The 26,701-nt window shown below is 37.2% G+C and overlaps 1 protein-coding gene across 3 annotated transcripts in view; it reads left to right on the forward strand.

Moving 5' to 3' along the window:
* The window catches only part of LOC126757507 (gamma-1-syntrophin), a 150,227-nt gene that overhangs the window by 98,290 nt on the left and 25,236 nt on the right, over window positions 1-26,701 (forward strand). For all 3 annotated transcript variants that reach the window (XM_050471478.1, XM_050471476.1, XM_050471477.1), the window contains 3 exons: window positions 5,968-6,132; window positions 6,740-6,924; window positions 12,574-12,732. In XM_050471478.1, coding sequence (XP_050327435.1) covers window positions 5,968-6,132; window positions 6,740-6,924; window positions 12,574-12,732 — 509 coding nt within the window. The remainder of the gene's footprint in view (window positions 1-5,967; window positions 6,133-6,739; window positions 6,925-12,573; window positions 12,733-26,701) is intronic.

The raw sequence follows: 26,701 nt of genomic DNA on the forward strand, positions 1-26,701 counted from the left end.
TACACTGCTTCACTATTATAAATAAAAATGCTGAAAAGCTCAGAAGCAAAACATCATGAAAACTAAACCTTATCTGACTAACTTGGAATACAGTATCACTATCTGAAATTCTCTCCATCTTCAACAGCATCCCTGAAAACTTGGATCACCGCGATGCAGAGGCGAGGCTACTCGAGGTGACTTTATCTCTGCTCGAATACCAACGAGAAATATGTGGATGCGTAGAAGTCTGTGGAGAAGAGGCAGAGTAAACTTTCGTATGATTTAGAGATGGACTTTTCTGTAAGAAGCTCTCCGTCAATCTTACTTTAAGGCTTCCGGAGGACTGTAGTGCTTTTCAGACAGCGGTGGTTTGTTATTATGTTCGCAGTAGACATGCTGCTACGATGTGCAGCCTCTTTCAAGGAGGTGTGTATTCAATCCGAAAGCAGAGCGAAAAAGCTTAGCGATAGTAAGCTTGCAAACTGTACGCTCAAAGTTAGTCAAGAAGTGTCTGTCCTCACATCGCTCACATGTTGCAGGCATTGGTCGACGGCCTGCTCCTACGCGACAGTACTGCGCCACCTACCCTTAGCAAGTTCATCTCTCCGTAATCGTATGAGTTCTTATAGGATACTTTCCAATAAGCAACCATGGCGTAGGGCTAAAAGTCTTGTCAGATACCTGAAAAAGGTTATATGGAAGCATTCAAGCACTTTCTCCACCTTTGCCCAGCCTTTGCAAAATTTAGGTTGAAATATCTCGGCAGTCTTACCTTCGGTGAATCAGAAGAGATAGCCGGAACTGACTTGAGCCGTTTCAACAAACAGAGTGGCATTCTAAGCTGTTCAAAGGGATCTCTATTAGGATCTACGTCTTAACCTAGCACAAGTCTAAAAAAGTTTATAATCCACTATTGTTCTATTTCTAATATTAAGTCCTTTAGACTCTTAACTAACTATGCCCCAGCATTTTAAATGATCAGCACTAAGAGCTGAGTTAAGTAGGCCATATCAGCCTGTCCGTCTGTTTCGAACCCAAACTAAAACCTCAGTTTTTGAGATACACATTCTGTTCTTCATAAGAAGCTGTTCTGCCATAACATTCGATTTAGTGTCCTAAGCAGTTTGAACACGTTTCACAACGACCTTTGCTGATAGACAAATAAAATGTTTCTTTAATAAATCTCCCCAAAAACATTCTTCATCATACTATATGATGCAGTTTTGTATATCTTTCCATTAAAACATCTAGATTATGAAAAATATCAAGAGCTGCATCAATATTTTCTTAACTTTAACATTTCTAAGTATCTAAGCGCCAAAAGAAAGGAATAATTAAAACCTTCCCCACCTGCCTTCTGAGGCTTGAGAGCTTACGCACAAAATCAGAAAACAAACAGGAAGCAAAACAAAACTCCGTCTGTAAAAACAAAAGCAGACACAAACATTAAATGCGTGAGGAAGGCAAGATTTACTACTTGAAATATTATAGAAACGCGTGCAGGTAAATATGAGCACGAACACACATGCATGCAACTTAATTGACTACATATGGCAGCACGTGTACATATGTATGTGTGTTAAGCGTACACATGTATGAATATACGTTTAGGCTTCCACTTTACGAGTATTTTAAAAATTCTACAAACGTAAACCTGCAGGCAAAGGCCAAGCAACAACAACCGGGGCAGCCTCACTCACTTCACCTTTTGGCCCACTTTCACACAAATATACACACGTGTGTGTGTATTCACAGCAAATTGTACGCATACAGGCTTTGTTCGGTTTTAACAGCTTTGAAAGAAAACACAGATATATATGTATGTGTACTATATATTTATTCATAAGTGTGTGTGTGTTTGCATGTGTGCTGCCTCATCGCCACTTGAAGCTGTTTACAAGACTGCTTTTAGGCGCCTTTAAGCAGTACAAGCCTTGCCTTCTTTTTTTTAGCTTTAAAGATCAAAAAATATGTATAAAATGTGAATTTTATTTCATTTCTTTGAAAATTCTTCCAACTCATCTCACGTATCAAAAGTTTCGTGGCAGCAAATGTCGAGCGAGCAAACTTAAAGTATTAAATTTTCATTAAGTTTATGTTTGTATATAAGTAAATGTGTATGTGAAAGGCACAAGCACTCTGTGTGTTTTTTGATAGTCACATACATACATGTACATATTGATACATGTTTGCATGAGTCTATGTATATATGTGAGAATTTTAGTGACTCAGCTTCAGGCATCGCTAGTTTGTGAAAATTCGAGGAGATTGTGTTTACTTGCGAAAAACCTTTTCTTCGCGCTTTTTTGCTTTCCTGTAGTAGAAAAAATTAACAAAGTATATTGTCAGCACCAACAAAATATGCTTTAATAAACTTTAATTTTTCTGTTTAACGGTTGCACACATCTTCGTTAATGCTTTCTAGAGCACTATTCACCGAAGCACGAAGTTCTTATACAAATATTTGTAAATAAAAGTATCAATGAAAATATAAAATACACAAGTATACAGCTATTTTACCATAATTGGTCAGGTATAAATATACGTATATGTATGTAATGCATTCAATAGCGTATTGTTGAGATGTTTCTAAAACGAGTTTAGCCACTTAAGTTTCGACTCTTCAAAAATGGTAGCAAATTTTTTTTTATAATCGTATTCATATCGATTATCTTTCCCGTCATCTCCAAACTGCTTCTGATAATTTTAAAAATGAAATATTATTTTATTTTATTGTTATTGCACCAGCAAAAATCAGGTCCTCAATAATTCATATTTATTCTGCCAATTTGACTGCTCTGGGTCGGATATGAAACCGAGACGTTCTATCGTAGTATCGTAGATCAGGCCGTCATCCTTTGTGAAGTTATAGAAAAGCAAAAATTCTTAGTAGCCAATACAAATTTGCACAGGCGTTTAATTTTCATTCCCGCCAGTTCGGTAGGATGTCTGAAAGCGTGCGCTCTCAACTATTTAAGTCTTGACCTCCCACACGCGGAGCGGTCAAGAAGGCAGTGTTGAGTTGTTTTCACCTTTTTCCCCTACAGCTTCTGCAGATGGCGTCTTGTAAGATTCCCAGCAGCATGGACGCCAATAAGGCGTCAAGGAATCTCTTGCGATCAATCTTGGCCCTAAGGATTTTATGACAGCGCATGTACCGATGGTGGCCCAGCGCTGTTTAAGCTCCCGCGAAGTTCAGCTAACCAGTAGTAGAACAGAAGAGAATATGGGAGCACTGGCCCGCTCCTTTTCTACTAATTGCGGTTCTAGGCTGCCTTTCCTTGTTAGCTCATCAGCTTTACAATTTCCTGCGATTCCGCTGTGTCGTGGCACACATACCAGTCTTATCACAAAGAGTTTCAATGTTATTGATAGCTAGGTTAGACACTCTTGACCAACTTTGAACGTACTGTTAATGAGTTCAAGGCTAGCATCATTCAAGGCTAGAATCACTTTTCTGAAGAAGGCTGCACTCCGGAGCAGTAAATCTACTGCTGTTAATAGCTACAACCTTGGCTTGGAATACACTTCAATAGTCAGAAAGTCTGAAGCTGGGGTTGATAGAGAGCTACTGAAAGTACAATACAATCGTCCTTCGATTCTAAAATCACAGTTTCGAGAAAAGTTTCTTTAAAGTTTTACGCTTTAAATATGATTAACCCAAAGCTTCTCAAATTTTATTTTTTTACTATTTTGTCGATTGAGCAATGTTTTAGCATCCTAAAGTAATTGTAATCCCGAGCGCACCTGTGCCACACTTCCTTCGAATTTTAAACTTTTACAAACGTATGAAAAACTAGTTTCTAATATAAAAAGTACTTAAAGAACTTAAACTATTACGAATGCTACTTCAGTTGGCATCTCCTCATTTCAACTGTCACTTTTTCGTTTACCTTGTTACTGCTTTAACCGACAACTTACTTAGTCCATGCAGGATAATGTCGCTACAAATATGAACATACTATGACAGTGGAAACACATGCCTGCATTTGTATTCGATACTCAGGCACATGTGCAGTATTCCCTGCATGCACGCAAATACTTCAAAGTACATTTGCATTACAAAAGTCGCTGCACAATCACACCCTTATATATGTACATATATACTCGTATTTACATATTCGATTCGCCAGCATTGCTTTCCATCTTAACTTCAACTTTGCGTGCTTTTAACAACTCGTTTCAACTGAATTTTTCCTTTAGTTGCTTCCAACACTTTGCCACTGCCATTCGCAAATTTAACTGCAGCAAAAAATATATACACACATACCATATATGCTCATGCATACTGCATGCATATTAGGGTGGGACAATGGAAATTTTTTATTTGTTTCCTTAAATACGTGAAAATATTTTCCGGCATGGCGAAAAAAAAACAAGAAAAAACATGAACTTCGGTTGCACTGAAGCTATAAGCGATCGAACGGAACCAAGCTATACTATAGCACGTAGCTGTCGTATAAACTTCTTCTTCTGAATTAGCGTTGACACGCAAGTCGTTCTACTTTTTCGCTGTTTGGTGCCAATTTGAGATTCCAAGTCTAGACAGGTTTTTCTCCACCTGGCCTTTCCAACGAAGCGGAGATCTTCCTCTTCCTCTGCTTCTCTTACTCTTAGAGTTGGAGTTTTTCATCCATTCGGACAACATGACCTAGCCAACGTAGCCGTTGCCTCTTAACTCGCTGAACTATGTCAATGTCGTCGTATATCTCATACAGCTCATCGTTCCATCGACTGCGGTATTCGCCGTTTCTAATACGCAAAAGACCATAAATCTACCGCAGAACCTTTCCCTCGAAAACTCGTAAAGCCGACTTATCAGATTTTACCTTCGTCTATGGCTCTGCACCATATGGTAGGATGGGGATGATGAGTGACTCAAAGAGTTTGATCTCTGTTCGTTGAGAGAGGACTTTACTTCTCAATTACCTGCAATTAGCGCTTGTTGGCAAGCCTTATTCTGCGTTGGATTTCGAGGCTGACGTTGTTGTTGGTATTAATTCTGGTTCCAAGATAGACGAAATTATCTATGACTTCGACGTTATGACTGTCAACAGTGACGTGTGAGCTAAGTCGCGAATGCGACGACTATCTTGTTTGATGGCAGGAAATATTTCGTCTTGTCCTCGTTCACAACCAGATCCATACGCTTCGCTTCCTTATCCAGTCTAGAGAAAGCAGAACTGACGGCGTGGTTGTTGGGGACAATGATATTAATATCATCGGCGTACCCAGCAGATGTACACTCTTATAAAATATAGTGCCCTCTCGATTCTGCTATGCAGCTCGAATTATTTTCTTCAGCAGTAGATTGAAGATATAGCACGTTAGGGAATCTCCTCGTCTGAAATCTCGCTTGTTATCGAACGGCTCGGAGAGGTCCTTCCCGATCCTGACGGAGCTTTTGGTAATGTTCAACTCCAGTTTACACAACCGTATTAGTTCAGAGATCGCGGCATAAAGGCAGCTCCTTTTCGTGCTGTCGAATTCGGCTTTAAAATTAACGAAAAGGTGGTGTGTGCCGAACTTCCTTTCAGGAGTATTTTCAAAGATTACACGCATGGTGATTATAGATTTTCTAGGTCTAAAGCCATACTGACAAGATCCAATCATTTCGTTGACGGTAGACTTCAGTGTTTCACACAGTACGCTCGATATAACTTATATGCAATGTAGAGGACGCTTATCCCACGGTAGTTGGCGCAGATTGTTTGGTCTTCCCTTTTGTGGATGGGGCAGACCACACATAAATTCCAATCCTCGAGCATGCTGCTAAACTGGCTGAATAAAGTCAATTAGTCGGTGTGCATTGGTGCTTTATAAAATATCTTTTTCGACGATATTTCCATGGTATCAAGAGAGGAACATTAAAATTTTTTTTGCTCACCCTAACACATACACATGCACACTTGCGCATAAATGCATTTTACGCTGCGATATTGTGTTTGGTGCTCATTGTTGTTGTTGCTGCTGCTCACATTTCAGTTGCCAAGGAGACACCCGATTCGGACAATGATGCAACATGTGCGGAATTAAAGGCTGACGAAGGCTACAAGTCCTCGGTAAATAATGGCACAATAAGTCGCAGCTGTAGTCGCCCGATGTCGATTTGTTCGGAACCGGAAAAGAAATGGGTGGATGTGGTGGCAGGTATGTATTTACAAGCATATATACACGTACACACATATACATATATACATATGTATATGTGCAAACATGTTTTTTTGTTTTCTTTTATTTGCATTATTTATCTACCAGCAACACTGTGGTATTCATTATGTACGCATACGTGAGTGAATTAGTTAAGTGCATGTACGCGGGTGTTTGTATGTTTTTACCGTTATAGTGCATGCACATTATACAACACGTGTTGGCTACCGTAAAAACGTGAAAACACTCGCACGCGCATTAAATTATCTGCGTGATATAAGAAATTGCAATTTGTAGTCGACACGGTCGGCACTCTGAAGTCGGCTCTCGGCAATTTGCAATTACAAACTCTTAACTATTTGCTACGCTTTAATCATGTTTTGTAATTTGCTTTCATTACGTTTTTTAATTAACCTTTTTTTCCTCTCTTTCATATTTCTTTCATCTCTTGTAACACACAAATTCCTTACCTTTGTGTGCATTGCTTTTGCGCCATGCTTCACGTGCAACATCTCATGGCTAACGTTTGCTACACTTGACATTTCCATTTCCTCTACCTAATAAACGCGCATATCCGGTTTGCTGGGAATGAATTTCTTCGGCGCAGTGCCGCTGATGATGGCCTACGTAACGCGCTATATCTACGGCACCGATAAGTTGCGCCCCAATGCGTTTGAAGTACGCGGCCTTAATGGCGCCTCGACTGGCATAATACACTGTGATGATTTGGCCATTCTCAGTCAATGGCTTAAATTGATAACCGATAATGTTGTTGGATTGACACATTTACAAGTGAGTATACATATACTATATTATCAATATAACAATAACAATAACAATAAAAAATCTATAATCAAAGCAATATACATATGTATATATGTGACCTGGTCCACGAAAAGGGGCCTAACGTGCGAAAATTAGTTTTCTGGGAAAAGCTGTTAAAAATAATCGTCAGTTTCTCGTTATCTCATTAATTGTTCTCCTTTTTTTGACACCTAAGCCTAAGCTTTTCGTAGACCAGGTCACATATTATGATTTTTGAAAGAATATTTCCAGTGGATACTAGAAGTATAATGTATAGAAAAGTATCCTAGCCTAACCTATAAATCATTATGTTTGAAATATTTAACAGTGCCTCAAGATAATTGCCAAGATCTATTTCTTTTACAAATCCCTATATATGTATTCTCTGAAATTTGTAACCCTTTAGCGCCTGCTTAACTCTGCAGCTTAGAAAAAACTCGGTCATACTGGCCAAATCTCATTTAAAATCCGATATACATACATAAAGGATGATTCTTTTCGAGGTTCCCTATTTTTTTAAAAACAGAAACTTCATATTTAATGCTTACAAAATATCGCCGAGATTACGAATTTCAATTTCAAGTATCAAATAGTAGATTATCATGGCACGATAACGGTCGTCATTGACGATTTCGGTCTCACCGGCATCATGTTTGAAGATATATGATCCGATGATTCCACCGGCCCACAAACCACACCAAACCATCGTCTTTTCTGGATTAAATGGCAGCTCTTGAATCTCTTCAGAATGCTTATCGTCTCAAATGCGTCAACTTTGCTTGTTTACCTACCCACTGAGCCAGAGGCCTCATCGTTGAACAAAATTTGGCTCGAAAACGTCGGATATTCTTGTAACTTTTCAAGAGCTCATAGAGCGAAACGTTGTCGCTTGGGAGAGTCGAGCGGTTTCAGTTCTTACGCAAGATATATTTTATACGCTTTCAATTTAGATCTCATCGTAAAATGCGCCAAGTCGTTCCATTTGTCAGTCCGAGATGCTGCGTACTGCGCCAAATCGACTCTTCACGGTCTTGGTATACTCTCTCAGCTACGGCTCTTGTTTTTATTCACTTCATGTTGGACGTGGGCTATTATGTCGAATGTTATCCAATAATGAGTATTGGGCCTCAAGATGAGTGATGGTTTTTGTATGGTAGGAGAAAGCATCGAAAGCCGAAGTGCATACTCCCATCTCATGTCTGTCCCACGGACCGCTGGACGAAATATTACCGCTTAGGAGAGCAGAAGACATTTAGGTCTCCTCTTTGTACGGACCGACTGACGCCTAATCTGTTGTAAATGTCTCAGTCTTGCCATAATTACAGCTGCGGCTTCGCTGATGGCATTCCATTTTACAGAGGACTCGCACATATAAATTTTACACTCTGTGACTACCTCCTAGTGTGGTTTTCAGCTTTTCCCTTATAATATGGACAAAATTCATGACGATACTTGTATATGTTGCTTCTAAAGCATATCCACGAATGTATGTCCGGAGTCAGCCTGTGGATCCACCGTCCTTTGTATGAAGTTTGTCACCGTTGCTGCCACATTTCGATGCTTTTGATTCTCTCCTCTCTTTTTGCAGAAAGACTAGGCACTGCGTTAATTGGTCTAGCATATCATTTTATCTCTAATGCCTGTATCCATATTGGAGCCGCATACAGTATATGAGAATTTTCTATGATTTCTTTTCACTTCAGTCTTAAAAACTACTAAGTTGTACATTATATTCGAAAAATACCCTTGCGGTTCCATACTGACACAGGGGTCATTCATTCAGTGATACTCAAAAGACACGCTCAGACTTCAAGGTTTTACGGCTTTGAATCCCATTTACAATTGCCCTTACATATAATAGGTTATCTTTCGCTCTGAGGGCCAATGACCCATATGTTGTCTTAGCATTTTAATTATCATAATTTCGCACTTAGACTACTTTCCGGCAATGCCAACCTAGTTTCGCCAACACTCAAGCGCATTGTTCGCGCCATTAAATTAATTAGCGTAATTGCAAGCATAAAAGCTGAAAGCTGAAAGCTGAAAGCACCAAAGTCCACACTTGCACTTGCGTATGTACCCTGTATAGCTCACAAATACCATTTCAAAGTATAATCAACTTAATCCACTACAATGAGACAAAAGGATTCACGTGGCATGAAAGCAAATTTATATGAGCGCTCCAAGCAGCAGCGCTTGATTGCAAAGTGCCAACGGAAACCACGGATAACGGATAAAAAGCAACCGATTCACAACGCGAGTATATAAAATATGCTAAGGAACTCAGCTGTGCATATGTAAGTGTGTGTATGTATGTATTGAAATCGGGATCTCTGGAGGGTGATAGAAACTCACATAATGACAGGGATAAATAATAGCGATGTGCTAAAAGTTTAACGCAAAGCATTGAGTACAAAAACAAAAACAAATCAGAAAATCATGAATACATCGATGGCATGAATCGCCGTGTTATGAGCGCTGAGACGCGTGAATACAAAGCGGCAAGGATCAACTTTCACCTGCGCGCATTTGTGGTCCCTTTGATGAGGGAATAAATCAACACGGTTGCCACAGAAGTGTCCATATGCATAAGTGCAACAAAGTGGATTTGCAAATATGTATATACTAAATTAGGGTGGTTCATGACAGTCTCGTTTTAAGAATATAAAAAAATATGAAATTTAGGTTACCAAGGGTTTAGTGGATATAAAAAATAATCAGGTTTCCAAGTTAGCCGATCTTTTAAACACATATCCGCTCCAAATAGCAGCTTATAAAATATAGCAAATAAATAACTAATGTTGTTAAAAATTACTCCAAATATTCAGGATCTTATCACAACTCATATGTTACCAAATAATCTATATCAAACGTCTTTGTCGGGTTTAATGAGGAAAAGACTGGTTGTGGCATGAACCACAAAGACGAAAAATATTCAAATTTTTGCTACACTGAAGCTATCTTTTTCTTCTTTACTGGCGTAGACACCGCTTATTCGGTCGCCAGTCGTTTCTTCTTTTCGCTATCTTGCGTCAATTCGAGATACCAAATGCCGCTAGGTCCTTTTCCTCCCGATATATCCAACGGAGTGGAGGTCTTCCTCTTCCTCTGCTTCCACTGGCGGGTACTCCTTGTCTGAAACCTTTGCTTCTTTTCACGAACCTTTTCCAAGATTTGGCGGTTAGTGAAAATCTGGTCGATTGTAGATTTACCAGATCTAAAGCCACAATGATAAGATCCAATCAGTTTGCTGACGGTAGGCTTCAGTCTCTCACGCACTAAGCACGATAAGATCTTCTATGCGATATTAAGGAGGCCTATCTCACGATAATTGGCGCAGATTGTGGGGTCCCACTTTTTGTGGATTGAGCAGAGCATAAGTTCCAATCGTCGGGCATGCTTTCATCGGACTATATCTTTCAAAGAAGCTGATGTATTCACTTTGTCAGTTTTTCGCCACAGTTGAATATATCGACCGATAATCCATTTGTTGTTCTTCAGACTGGTAATTGCTATTCGAATCTCCTCATAGTCGGGCAAGGGAATCGGGTTCGCCACATTCAGATGTTACTCCGCCATTTAGCAGGCTGGAGAAGTGTTTCCTTTATAACTCCAGTATGACCTGAACATCAGCCACTAGATCACCACTTTAGGTCTTACAAGACTATGCTCCGGTCTTGAAACCTTCCATTCGTCGCCGCATCTTTTCGTAGAGTTGTATAGCATTACTCCTGTGGACCACCTTCTCAAGCTCTTCATACTCGCGCATTTCAGCCACTTTCTTATTTGTCTGCATATACTTCTTACTTCCCTCTTCAACCCTCGGTCCCGCTTTGCATCTATACCAACCCGCAAGGATTGCAGTCTATGGCAAAATTGAGTTTTTTGAGCTATCTGCTTTCTCTCTACTTCGAGACGACAGTCCTCATCGTACCAGCTGTTCTTTCGACCTACACGAAAACGAATGGTTTCATTTGCAACCATACGTAAGACGCTTGAAATGCTGTCCGTCAGTTTCCTTTTACCTAGTTGCTATTGAGTGCTCTCAGAGAGAGGAGGGGTTTTGGGAGTGGAGCGTGTCGCAAGCCTGTAGTATAAAGCTTTAAATACATTTTTTTAGCCAGTCGCTTGTTTCAAGAGGGAGCCTGTGGTGAACAGATGCTGCAATTAGACCTCTGCGAACCCTTAAATGAAATATTTCGGAGTGGCATAGCTGATGTTACCTCCCTTTTTATCGTGACCCCTGGCTCCACATGGATTGGATACCACAACCTACACAAAGTTTACTCACGTTTCCAGGGAGCGGCGCAAGGACGCAAGAGTAGGAATTGGGTATGGTACCCTTAATACCATTTACAGAGGCGTTTTAAGTGGTAAGTGGGTTTAAGTGGCATTTATCGACTATACAGCTTCGATTTGCACAATATCTCAATATTCCCACCCTGTTAAAACCTTAAGCTATTGATTTCACTCAATGAAGCTAAAATATTGATTTGCTATCAAGTTTTTTCACGGACTTTCCTTTCAAAAAATAACTATCACTCTAACCACCATAAGGACCACCTTCTTCTTTTTTGGAGTAGACACCGCGGTTATAGCCGGTGGGCCACCCTACATAATGTACTTAAAGCCTCCCATTTTCATAACCACTACGATTTTACCAAAAAAAATTACAACACGACTGTAATTAATCAATTTTGAATTGAAAATATAAACACCAACTTCAATATTTTCCGCGCTCAATACTTACTTTGAAGTTGAAAGCGAAATTCCGCCCTGCTGAGTGGCCAACCGGTCACAAACGGAAGTACCGGAAATGCAGCAATTCAATGCAAACAACACATACGAGTGTACGCAGTCAGGAAGACAATCACCAGCCCATCGTTTTTTTTACACCATTGCTCGGCAACAATTACAAAAAAAATACACAAACAGAGTTGTAAAACAAACAAAAAGTTGGTGAGATAGCGAATCATAGCAATGAAAACCACATATCGAGCGAGTGGAAGGAAGAACTGAAAAATTGGTCATAAATAAAGCAGCAAATATCTGGCTTACCAAAGCAATGACCATTTGTAAATCAACGCTTTAATTGCTTTTGTTGAAGTTAACGAAGAGACTTGCCCTTTTGAGGGGTGAATGTGGTTGTAAAGGGATATAAAATCGAATGCTAAATGTTAAATATATTCTAAAATTGTGTTATGAAATAAGTTATAAGCATATTAGAGAGTAAATTCGACCAAAATTTGAGCACAGCGGAGGATTAAAGTTTGAAAATTTCGTTGGTTCAGCACCCACATTCATCACAATGGTCTATACCATAAATTGCTTCCTTACACCGTATTCTCTGGATCTGGTCTCCATTCACTCTTTCGGATTTTAGACCTCCTTATAATCCAAGAAGTTATTTGCTGAGGCTAATGCCTATTTGGAAACAAATGTTTCCAAAAAGGAATTATATTAATCGTTGCTCTAAGCATCGGCTGTTATATAGTAGAACTAGTGGTAATGTATATCTTTTGAAAGAATATTCATGTATAACTTTCAGTTAATACGACTACAAAGTATTTAGCAGAAGTCCCTAAATCTATATAATTTTCACATTTTTCATTTTCTTTCCATATTATTTCTCCACAGATGAAGCTTTACAATCGCAATTTTGCCGTAGGCGAGCGTATCGAATACATGGGCTGGGTGAACGAGGGTGTCATTAACAACAATATCTCCTGGCAAAGCTACAAACCACGTTTTCTAGTATTAAAAGGCACTGAAGTGATGCTTTTTGAAACACCACCGGTAAGTACAAAAACTGTTTGATGAAAGGTTGTTCATAATATAAAACCTAGTAACATACAAAAAGTGGCATTCAAATATAAAAATTTATTTAGAGAAATTTGAATATTAAAGTTTTCAATACATTTTTTAAAATAACATGAAAGCTCTTTTTTTTTCATGCATAAAACTCTTCAAAAACTATACTCAATATATTATTCTGGAAGAATTAGTGGCAACCTTTCAAAAAAAAATTCACACAGCTATATTTTTCTTTAACCCAAAACGAAGAACTGATACAATTATTCAAAATTTTATGTTATTAAACTAATTGATATATGGCTTAAAAAAGTACGAAATTTGATTCTGATTTGAAGTTTGGCTAATAAAATATTATTCAATAATATTGATGATTAAAAAAAATATTTCTCGAAAAAAATTTAAACAGGTGGCAACACTTTAACTTTTCTTTTAATAATTAATGATTTGATGATAATGATTCTTTTAAAAAAAGTTTATTTAAAAAAAAATGTCAAACAGATGGCAACACTTTAAATTTTTTTTTTAATAATTGGATCTAAATAAACTTTTCAGGCTTATTATTATAAGATGCATTTAATCTAGTCCATTTCACAATAACACTTTGGAAAAAAAATCGGATCCGAATTAGATTTTCTCAATCAAATAACTAAACTGATATGTGATTGAAACAGACCAAAACTAAATGTTCTCGACCTAAATTGATTTTGATTGAAACACTCAAATGAAATGGTTAGTGAGTAAAATTTAAGCTCCGCTGTTTGTGTAAAAGTATTTCGCAGAAAGTAAAATATATTGATAATGGAAATGATTGACGGAATCTAAGAGTGCTGATATACATATAAATATTCAAATACACATATATAATATGGAGGTATATACATATATACATATCTACAAACTATCCGCATCGTCATCAATATAAAATGACACAATTCTCACGAATATTGGGTTAGCACATGCACACACATGCGCTGTCACTTGCAATGACAATAACAAAAACAAATATAAATTTCCATATTGCTGATACATTTTGCGCTCCGCGTTTCGAGCATATGAAACAGGAAGTAAATTCCAAATAACAAATATGACAGGCAGTGCATTTTCGCGCCGAACAATTTACGTGTTCATGGCAGCAACAAATCCGATAGCGACGAGGCAAACCATTTTCTTCCACCTACAGTTTGCAGCAATCATTCGCAAAAAAGCGGGTAAAAGTACAAATGAAGGAAACAAAGTACAAATGAAGCAAAAAAAGTATAAAAAATATACATTCTGGACAACGAAAATGATAAAAGCTGCATAAATGCAAATTTCGTCCTCAAAAAGCAGCATTTTATACTCACATACCTAGATATGAAACATATGTACTTACATATATACGGTAGAGCAGCTAGTGAGTCCGCTGGCCGCAAGCGCTATAGCTTCCGGTGTATTTGATAACTTCCAATTTTATACGCTTTAGTAAGCATGAATTTGCATGTTTTATTTCTTATATTTCCACTCACTTCCGCTTCATTTTACCAGCGAGTCATGCGTGCAGCTTTTATTTAAAAGGAACTATTTTTTTTTTAATTTATGTATTGCTTATGTGCAGCATTTGCATTGCTTTCCTAGCGATAACCGTAATTGATGCGAAAATTGCTGTGAAATTTTTATTCTTATCAAGATGAAATGCGAAATATCAATTTTATGCATAAAATGCAAAATTTAATTAGAGTTTATTATTGACAACAAAGGCATTGAATATCTAAAATAACATTGATAAATGAGTTAATACCTGAAAAATATGCGGATAGCCATGCATAAATATGAGGCAGGCGAGCATAAGTATTGTGTATACATATACTCGTATGTACGTGCAGACATTTTTACACTATCGCAACATGCTGCACAGAGGGTACTGTTGCCTCAAAGTATAATGGTTTTTTCACCTAACCGTTATTTATAACACCCAATACTATTCGAATTGGCTATCAATTTTTGCATATATAAATGATCTAAATGACGAGACATGTTAAATTTCATCGATCTCTCCGTCAGTCCGGCAGCCCAATCATTTAGCTTGAGTAAAAAGTTATGATATCTTGACGGAACTTGGTATTTTTGGGTACTGAGAGAAGCTCTTTGGGATATTATAACCAAATTCATAAATTTTCATACCCTCAACAATCTTTGGGATATATTAATCAAAATCAGAGAGCATCTTCTCATGATGCTAATATACGTATGTATGCCCTTTTTTCCAATTGCATAAAATAGGGTCACTACTTTCGTTAGTCTCCATACACCAAATATATTGCTCTTATATCGTATATTTATCTGTCAATGTTTAAGGTAAAGGGCGTTTTCTAGACGTATTGTTTTCAAAGAGGCAATACTTTTTTCGGAGTTGTTCTTTTTGATAGCTGTTACTTGAGTTAGAGAATCTAGTGTGTATAACTTTGCCTTCCCATTTCATAATGAATTAACTTACTCCAGACGTAGTGACACACGCCCGCAAGATGGAGCTGACAGATCGAGAAAACTACAGTAAATGTTTAGAGCAAGACATCGACAGTAAGACCGCAGAGCCAGTTAAAAATCAATTCAAGCGCAGACCTCCTAAACAATGACTACTCCTCTTGGACTTAGCAAGTGAACTCCACCTGGTATCGCAAAGGACCAAACTAGTCTATGCGTGGCTTATTGACCTATCCCAACCTAACCTACTCCATAACAATGTTTGCAAATCGGGTAAATTAATTACCAAAATATTGGTTTTGTTCAAGAGATGCGTCGAGCAGCGAAGAATGCTCATTTTTGTTGAATGGGTTTAGAGCGTTGATAATCTAAAAAACCATTCTAAAAATAGAAACACTCTTAGTTTGCTCTAAGGGTTTTTTGCAGTGGCCAACATTAGTCCATACTTCTTCAAAAATGAAGCCGGCCATAATATTACTGTCCAAAAGGAACGCTATAGAGTCATTAGTAATGACTTTTTCAAGATTGAATTGGAGGATTTTGATGTGGACGGCGCTCCATCACAGCCAACGAAATAATCAATTTATCGAAGAAAGATTTTGGTAAGCACACTATCCCCATAATGAGCCTTTGGCGTAGCCTCCAAGAGCCAGAGATTCAACATCGCTGCTAAAAGAGGATTGCTGACTTATAACCCTAATTTCTGCAAAACAGGTCGGAAATATTGTCTCTCGGCTGGAATTGCCGTAAATTATTTTTATAGTGATAAAACAGAAAAAATGCAATGGCTCTCACGTTACGGCCAATTACTTCGGAGCCATCAGCATCTCTTCCTTCTTACTAAAAACTCTGGAAAGATTGTTGGACTGGTACATAAGGAGGCGCATTCCGAGGAACCATTTCAGGCAAGTCTTTGGATACTGCCCTGCATACTATGGTGTCATGGCTTGAGGAAACCATTATGGTTAAGGAATTTGCTGGTGGGACCTTTTTTAATATAGAAAGAGCGAGGGAGCTTTCAATAACTTCTTGCCGGAATCAGTTCTAACTGTTTTGGACGGTCTTGGGGTTGAATCAAACCTCAAACACCTCATTTTCAGTATTCGTCATCGATTGCCTTGTATTGCTGTAGAGGAGTCACTAGCAAAAGGTGCTGTCTCTCAACGAAAGTGGTCCTCTGGCTCTACGACACCACAGTGAAACCCATTATGTTCTTGGAGTCTTTATGTGGTTTACCATACTTGTAAAGAAATTCGTGAGCGTTCAGCGGACGGCGTTCATCAGCATGTGTGTTGCACTAAGTTTCACTCCAACCATGGCACTTAACGCCATCTTGTACATATTGTCCGTAGACATCGTCGGAAAGTGTATGACTGCGCAGCTTGCCATCAGACTCGGAGAAACTCACCTGGTAGCGCATACCTTCAGACATCTCACCGAGCTGGCGGGAATGGAAATGAAACGCCGGTGCAAATTTGTATTGGCTAATAAGCGTTTAAGTAATTTATGAGTTCGAACAGAGGAGTTCTTCTTTTCGATGGCCTCACAAAGGACTACTTAATATAAAAGAAATCGAATTACAATTTTCAACTAAATTCGCATACAACTTATTTTCCTATACCTAAAACTATTTCCCCATCTTCAGTCATTGAAAATTGCCATAGTATAAAATTTTCGGTTACTTCCGAACGTAGTCTCTCCTTACTTCTTTTATTCAATTTATTGACCCAAATGCCTTTTCGCATTCATTCATAACTTGAATTTCAAATTTGTGCACAAAATTGGGCCAAAGTAATGCACAACCGCAAACGAAATGCAACTGTGCACACACACATATATATAACATGTTCATAGTGTTTGCAAGCATATGAAACTCATATAACACATAATACACACATACATATATGTATACATTTTGAATTTTACAAGTTAAATATAAGCGAGTGCGTACATTAATTAATGAATGAGCGTGCGGCTGCTCATGCATATTGTGCACATAAATTTAAAAACATATGCATTCGACTAGTGTGTTTATGCAAAGCATACACATAAATACATACAATTACACACTAATGTGCTACGAGGCTGTTGAGTCAACACACATCACTCATACGCCACGTATTACCACTTGCAAATGTTGCTCATTAAAAGTGCACACCGAACTCGTCAACAAATTTTAATTTATATAACAAATTTTTTTTCTACAAATTTGTGAATGAGTTTGCTTGCTTTCAACATAGCAAGCAGTTATGCATAACACACACTTAGCAAAGTGGCATGACGCTGACTATTCAAAGTATGCAACAACATCCACTTTCTGTGTTGCGCAGGGGTACAAGATTATGTAATGAAATATACTTAACGAACCAACAATTGCTAATTTAAAGTTGAAAATAAGCATATTCACATTATTGCCATATAAATTATTAGTTGGGGTGAGATATATTGAAAGCAAGTTAAATTTCTTCAATATTAGTTAAAATTAAAAATTAAAAATTGTATGTAAAATTGCTATAATTGTATCATTAATGAACTTAGAAGTTTATAAATTATTATTATTACAACAATTTAATGCCTTGAAAAAACTATATCTATTAGTTTTCTTTGAGAGTAATAAATGTTATTGAAGGCAGCTTAAAAATTGTTAGCATACACTAAGGCGTTACACATGCTGTTTATAATTACTGGTGAAAAATGCAATGTTTTTGTTTTTAAATGTATATAATTACCAGGAAAATTATTATTTATCTTAATGTCTCAGTGTGAAGCTTTATATATTAATATCTCTGTTTGAAGTTGTCTAACCACCAAGAGCCCATTTCAAAGTTTTAAGGAAACATATTACTTTAAATATAAAGTTATTTGTATTAATTAAACTGAAGAAGTATGAATTAAAATGTTAACTTTATACTTGTGTAATATATCTGAAAACTCAATTACAACGATTTGTTGTCTTGTTTTTCTGTAAGTGTATTAAGGGGTTATATACCTTTTTTAATTGCATTGCTTTATCTTAAAGAACAACTCCTTGAGAACATTTTCTCAAATTTTAATATAGATTCGAGAAGTAGAAAAAAAGTTACAGCACTTCTAACCGTGCGCCTCGTCGCGGCCCCAAACCCGAGCTGCCAGCGTCACGTGCGAATATCTCGAAATGGTGTTTTTTGAAAAATGACTTTGCGGTGACATGGATTGGCGGAAAGCTACTGAACCGATTTTCTTCAAATTTGTTTTAAAATGTTCGTAATGAAATTTTCCTGTGCTTGAACGATCGACTTTTTACGCACAAACTTTTTTTTCGCCGAAATGAATTTTTTAGTGAAATTTCTGGTGACCAAAAAGTTCAATTTTTGCATAAAACGTTCCCGTGTGCACAAAAAAAAAATCATAAAAACTATCGTTCACGCACTAGGAATTACACTAAACTAATGAAATTTGTTTACTTTTATGGTTTCAGTTGACTTGTTCGACCTGGGGAATCGTCACCGCAAGGCTCTGCCAAAAAAAGGCCTCTAACGGAAACAGCCCCCCCCTAAAAACTATATGATATTTTTCCACGAAATTTCGCACAAACATTGTTAATAAAGTGTACTATCAAAAAATAAAAACATTCGTGTAATGAAATAATTGCTACATACCTAAACAAAATCCAAACTTTCCTTTTTTTCTTCGACAAAGAAGTTATATAACCCCTTAAGTTCAAGCTATATAAAAAATAGTAAAAAGGACTTGGGAGAGAAATTTTACTTTAGTGAATCTTTACTGATTGTGCAATCAAGGCATCAATATCCATTGTATTGAACTATAATTATATATATTAATACTTCATGAAAGTGTTATTGGTATGTGGCCATAGGATAGACTTGTCAACTAACAGATCGGAGCTCTGTTGTCATCAAGCAGTTCTATCCATTCAGCACCAAAAAAGAACGCAACAGGGCTATGGTATAATTTACTAACAGCAAAATTAATATTTTCATAGTTGTAAATGTTTTAAGAGGATATTGCCTAATAGGCATATATACTTCGAGGTTACAATTCTTGCTGAACGTCAATATTCAAAGTTGTCCAAAAAATCGTTGGAAAATCAGCCGCAAATATTTTTTTTTCTAATTATGTACCTTTTGAAAGGCGAAGTTGAAGTATCTTGGATCCCTTATCCTCAGTCATGCTTCAAAAATAGAGCTGGACATAGTTTTACAGTCAATGAGCCAAGACTAGTGACTTTTTCGTTCCTGAATTGGAGGCTGTTGATGTGGCCGACCTTTGTATTCAAAATGCCTAACTCCCATCTAAACAATCAATAGATATTGCTGAAAACTTTTGAGAGCGCATTATTTTTCGTCGTGAGCCTGTGCCATGACCAATAAGATTGCGCGATTTAGCACTGCTGGACTATTTTTTGTAGGGTTATGTGAAGTCGCTTGTCTACGCAGATAAGCCCGAGACGTTTGACATTCGGACCCTTATGCTGCAAAGGGTGATCAAAAATTGGTCCTGTAGGCTAGAACTTATTCAATCCAGCCGTGACGGTCACTTGCCCGAAGTCATTTTTTAACAAAATGGCAAATCTATCTATACCTATCTTATCCTTATAACAAGACTAAGCTGTTGCCTTAACATTAACTTATATGGGTTTTGTTCCTTATTCTCAGGACGTCTTTGTGTATGAAATATAACTTAAAAATTTGTATTATTGATAAAAATTCATGAATATTATTTTTTGTCACTAAGCCATTTATAACGGGTTTTTAATAGGGACGCTACAAAAGTAGACCGATAGGGACAGCACATGACGGCAATTTTTTCTCCGCTCTTTTGACATTTCTCTTCAAAAAGGTTTGCCATTTCATCATGGAAGAATATATGATCCAAGAACGAGTCGATTTTACTTAAATTTACTACCGAAATTCAGAGTCTGTGGCCTCAACTTTACAGCGCTACATCAAATTTATGGTCGTCACAATCGTCCTGACAGATCAATAATTCAGCGTACAAAATGTTACCGTGCCAGTGACCGCAGTGTCGAGAATACTGATGCCGCTAGCGCATCAATTGAGAAAGAACCAAATTAGTCTCTCACTAGTCGTTCACAAGCGTTGGGCATCTCTGTGATCGTCGGTGGGGAAAATTTTGCGAAAATTTCTTGGCCTACATACTTACAAGATCAAATTGACGCAAGAACTGAAGCCGCTTGATCACCAGAATCATCGTATGAGCTGACCAGCAACTTGAAAATGATCCGGATTTTCATTGAAAAATCATCTTCAGCGATTAGGCTCATTTTTGGCTGAATGACTTCGTTAAAAGCACAATATGTCTTATTGGTACAGGCAACAATCCACGCGTACTCCATGAGTCACCATTTCATCCCGAAAAAAATACTGTTTGGTGCGGTTTATAGGCTGGCGGCGTCATTGGGCCGTACTTCTTCCATGATGATCAAAACCGGCACCCTGAATTGGAATCGCTACCGCTTAATGATAACCATATATTTTTGGCTCGAATTGGATAATATGGACTTGGACAATATGTGGCTCCAACAGGATGGCGCCACAAGCCACCCAGCGAATATCACAATCTATTTATTGGAAACCAAGTTTGGTGTACGTAATATCTCACGAAATGACCCAGTCAATTGGCCGCCTTGGTCGTGCAATTTGACGGCGTTAGACTATTTCCTGCGTCACAATGAACAAACTTCGTACGAATTTCGAACGTGAAATTGCAGCAGTGTCGGCCGATTTATGCTTGAAAGCCGTCGAAAATTGGACTAAGCGTCTGGACTTCTGCAAGCGTGCCCGTAGTGGCCATGCAAAAGAAATCGAGTTCGCTACTCTTGTAGCGCCCTAATTGAAAAACCCGTTAGTAGCCGAAATGCTGCATTAATTTAAAACAGTGTTGTATTACTTTACCAACCCGCTTAATTTAAATTAATCGCATGAGTTATTTTTAGTTATTAGTCACACACTTCAATCACCGATACATACATACATTACACATGTGTTTAAAATAACGTGTTTGCTTAATTTATTTATAACAAAGTGTGTACACGCAAATATTTGTTCACGCCACACGTTACACGCAGCAGCAGCAACATCAGCATATTTTCGAAAAATCGATCGAATTTATTTTGCAAAAAAAAACAAAAATTGCTTTGTTTTCAATTAAATTCTCGACATTGTTGCACAAGAGCCTACCATATGTTCCATACTATGCATGCATGTATGTATGTAATTTGGCTTATTTTTGATTTGCTTTGCGGTTTCCTTTATTTCGACAAGTATGTTACATGCAAATTTTTTTGTACACCTTCATCTACCACCTGAGAGCCCACACGCACACCTTTTGTCTGGCTTTTTAAATACCGATATACCTGCATGCATATATTTGCGCACATACAGTTGTACCTTTTTGGTGTTTCAATGTTTCGGCATTTCGCACAGCTGCGTGTCATGAACTGTGTATATTTACATATCGGTGAATGGCCTCCGACGCGCCAGTAATACGAGTATCAACATCAATCACGCACGTTGTACTTATTTATGCCTCATATACACACATCTATATATATTTGCATATATCTGGATGTGTGTCTATCAACGTCATGGGCTTTGTCGGCGTAAAATTGGAGGTAGTTATTTATGTACATGTGTACCGACTGTCACCTGCGTGCCATTGATTCTTCATGGTTTTGCCGCAGTGGGGTTAAATGCGTATATTTAACATCTGCCTTCGCAAATATGTGCCATTTGCAGCTTTTTGCGCAAAGGGTGGTCCATAGATCGGATCCTTTTTTATTAATTCATATAAATGATAAAATATTATTTTTTCGGCTTTTTGTTGGCTTATTTTAGAGAAAAAGAATTTCCATTATTTCTAAAACACGATTTCAAGTGGGCTTGTACACTAAACAACAAGTTCATAACCTTCTAGTGGACAGCCAGCGGCACTTAAGAGTATACGAAGCTTCAATACTAAGTCTTACGCGATGAGGTTACGCAAGCAGGTAACTCGGTTAATATCATCTGGATACCAGTCATACAGTAGTGGAAGAAAATGAAAAGAGAGACATGTTGGCCCACTCAATGGCAGCGGGAAATACAAATACTTTAAGTTGCTCCAGAGTGTTTAGCTCCTTCAAGAATTTGTAAGAAAATTGATATTAGACAAACACATAAAGTCGTAGAACACTAGCAACATAGAGTATACCACAAGTTTACTTTGCGGGAGTGTTGATGGTGGAGAGACCATGCAGCTTCTACTTCTAGACCAAAGTGAATTTGGTAATATTGTAGGGTTCATCTCAGGGTACTACGTTAACTTTTCGGATGCCCAGACTTCAGTCTGATGTGGGATATATTTCACGGCTCCCAATGCTACAACTTCAGAGGCAATGGGAAGGTGAGTTGGAAAAAATCAGTTTTTTATTAAATCTATTGGATAAGGTTTTATTTTATTACCAGCCCGGAGTACACTGGGGTTAATGATGGACTGAGGTCTGGTCCTTTTCAACCAACTAACCTGTCAACAAGACGTCATTCATGTCTTAATCTCATATACTATACCTTTCTTCGGTGTAAGTCATTTTAAGGTCTTTGGATCGAACCGCTAGTACAAATCGTATATAAATTTAAAGTAGTTAGAAGTCCAATAATTATAATACCTTCGTGTATTGAAATCTCGTAGACGGCTACTCTCAAAATTTCCGAATCGTAGTTTTGTTTTGAGAACAGACACATTCGCGGACTTTATACTTCTTTACTGGCGTAGGCAGCGCTTACGCGGTTATAGCCAAGTTAACAACAGCGCGCGAGTGGAGGTCTTCCTCTTCCTATCCATCCCCCGGCGGGTACTGCTTCGAATAATTAATCTATTAATTCGCTGGATTATGTCAGTGTCGTCGTACATCTCATACAGATCATCATTCCAAGAAATGCGGCATTCGCCGTGGCCAAAGGGGACCATAAATCTTCCGAAGAACCTTTCTCTCGAAAACTCGTAACGTCGACTCATCAGATGTTGTCATCGTACACGCCTCTGTCGCATATAGCAGGACGGGAATAATTCGCGGACCTTAGAAAAATTATATAAGAACAACTGTCGATTCACTTATTTTTTACGGATAAGAAATCCCGCAGTGAACTCAAAGAGCTCTGTATACGATGACTCTTCTCCTTCGATTGAGTCAGTCAATATTAGTTTAACGACTTTTATATGCACGTCAATATTTGGAACGCGAGATAACAGAACTGAGAACGCAAACATCTCAAAGGATCGCTTGGATCATGTCCTAAATGAAATATTGAGCATGAGATACATAGCTGTCGGCTGATGAGTGCCGCGTTCGTGTCTCCGTTCAAGAAACATAGTCACAATACAAATTGCCAACACTCTGATGTGTTCATGCTGTTTAAGTGCAATTCGAAGGAGGTCATTTCGTGGCCGTAGAGTAAACGCAGGAACACTGATGCACATCAGATTAAAGAACAATCAGTTTATCTTACCGGCGAGCCTTCTCTGAAGAAAAACGAACACCATGTGATCTTTACCTGAAGAATGGCAAAATGAGCCAGAGCTCTATTATGTTCACTATTACCGAATTAGGTTGGGATCTACTTCACCGTATTCTACAGGTTACTCGAGGCGTGCGACCAGAAGCTTGAAAAAATTACTAGCCGGAATAAATTTTGAGTAAAATGAAGTCTAGAAAAAATATTTTTCAAGGCGTTTTCTTCACTCCTACATGCTTGACCATGCTTGCTCCGGGTTATTGATAGAAGAACAGAGAAACTTACAAATATAAAGCAGCCTTGAAAAACCAATGATATTTAAAAAAAGAGAACATTGCTACTACTCTTCGAAATGTGTTCTCCACAGCTGCTAACTGGACCAATAAAAAGAATGATACGGTTGAAAATAGTTAAAAATGCGTTTGAAATTTTCATAATACAAACGACTATAGATTTCGAGGAAATTTCAATATTTCAAATCTATCTGAACCACCTTTTACAGCCATCCACTCTGTATAACAGACCTATATTTTTGCTTGTGTCCGCTGTCAGAATTTTACATCATGTCACATTTTAACTGACAGACAGTTTTACTTGTATTTTGGTCTTAGTTTAATAGCGTTACCTTATTTTCCAATCCATATTCTTACTTTATCATCCATTCACTTTGCGAGGATTACAAGCTTGTCGCAATCGAGTCGCGCCGCCATCAACTATGGCTGCTGTCGTTTGGTCCCTTTGTAATCTACTCACCAAATTTACTGATAGCATCTCTTTCATTGCTGTCAATACAAATTTTTCTCGCATTACTGATTGCTTTTCAGGTCTTGCGGCAATAAGTACTGACAACTTTGTCTATTGTTGAACAATTTAGGGACATTTATTTTTCGAGAAATTACAACTGTCCTCAAACTTGATGGCCTGTATTCCAAGTAGTAGAAAATCGATATTGTTTTGTTGAAAACAGTTGGCATATGTACATATATAAATACTTAGAGTATAGTATATATAGTCTATATATTTGTGCCGATGCCGCGTATTTTACAATGAAGCATGTGCTAAATATTAGATGATCCATCAAATTGGATTTAAAATGCCAAATACGCAGTAAATCAGTGATTTTGACTTTTCCTTTATTTTTGTCTCCCTTCAAAAACAAAGTGCTAAATGGTTGAAATTTAGGATTACTCAATTTACCTTCCTCATAATGCGAACTTCGAAAGTTTATTGGTGAAAGAGATTGGTGTAAAATTTTGCTATTATAAATTTATAAATTCATACGTAAGCCAACAACAACAATTTCAGCAACCTTCAACTACAGATACTGAAAAATTCTACAGAATATCGGATGTGTGGTAAAAAAATTAAAATATTTTATACAAATTTCGAATCCTGAAGATGAAATCTGACATACGTATGTACATATTTATTTACTTATATTATTTTTGACGAAAGTTTTCACATGACATCAAACATTTTAAAAAGCTTTTTGGCTTGGTGTAAGTGAAGCTAGTTTGTTATTTATAACATTATTATTAAAGACTAGTACGTATTCAAACATATAAAAGTGGTTAATGTGGATTCTTTGCTTTTTCAATATTCATTTTTTTCTTTACCTAAGATAACTCTTTAAGCATTTATAATTTAAAAGCTTAAATAATTTTAAACTTTATTTCCATATAATCGATAAGTATTTTATAAGTGAACCACTTGTTCAGCTTGGAAAGGCAGTCTCAATTGTTTTCTCTAGTTGAAGAAGTGAAAGGAAATTTTAAGAAGTAACTCGAACCCACTGTTTGTTTTTAAAAATATTAACTTTGAATTATTTACTCAAACACATGAAATCTTCGAAATAAAAAATTCGTATTTCCATTTTTGTAAGAAAACGATTTTCACAATATGTAAATAGCTTTAAAAGCAGTCTTGGTTGCCTTAAGTCGCATAACATACGAAAAAAACAAAAGAAACTAAATAATTTTTTTTTAATAAAATACTTCCCAAATAATAATAATTTTCATTTGTAGAATGTGTGTGGTAAAAGCTTCTCAAAGGCTTTCCGGATAACTAACAAAAATGTCTTTGACAGGCCCTTTGCCATATATGTTTTGTTCAGTTTAAGTTCTTTTGATAAGTTGGCAACTCTACTCGCAATTAGTTTGAAAATCTATAAATTAATGATTTTTCAAAAGGTTTTCACAATATAATTTAAAATAAAATTTGAATTTAATATGACTTTTACGACAGGTGGCAACTCTAGTCGAAAAATTTAACCACGATATTAATGGTTTTTCGAATGCTTTTCGGAAGACTTTCTGAATATAATGTAAAACACAATTTTGCTTTAATATGACTTTAACGATAGGTGGCAACTCCATTCGCGAAATTTAACGTAGATATGGATGGTTTTCCTAATGCTTCGGGGAAGGCTTTCTAAATATAATTTTAAAAACCATTTATTTATAAATATGACTTTTAAGACAGGTGGCAACTCTATTAGATAAATTAACCTCGATATAAATGTTTTTTCAAAACGCTTTTAAAATTAATTTAAAATACAAATTTCTTTTAACATGAATCAAGAAATTTAACCTCGATATTAAGGGGTCAGTAGGGTAATCATTTAAAAAACGTTAAGCAAATCGGTTGAGTAGTTCGACCGGAATCATGTCCGCCTGTTTAAAAAAGTGTGTTTTGAGAAAAACGCGTTTAAAGTTTGAGGTACTTCCAGGTGTGCACTCCGAGCGCTCTGAACGTCGAGCGGCATTATTATTTTTGAATCTTTTTCGAAACCTTCCAATGGTAAAGTGCATAATTCTAAGGGTATAAGGGAACAGAAAATGCAAAAACAAAAAACTGTTTGAAAAAAGATTATCCTATTGACCCCTTAATGATTTTTCGAATGCTTTTCAGAAGGTTTTCTGAATATATAACACAGTTTTGTTTTAATATGACTTTTACGACAGGTACTCAATTCGATG

This window comes from Bactrocera neohumeralis, chromosome 4 (genome assembly GCF_024586455.1).
Source record: "Bactrocera neohumeralis isolate Rockhampton chromosome 4, APGP_CSIRO_Bneo_wtdbg2-racon-allhic-juicebox.fasta_v2, whole genome shotgun sequence".
Lineage (NCBI taxonomy): Eukaryota > Metazoa > Arthropoda > Insecta > Diptera > Tephritidae > Bactrocera > Bactrocera neohumeralis.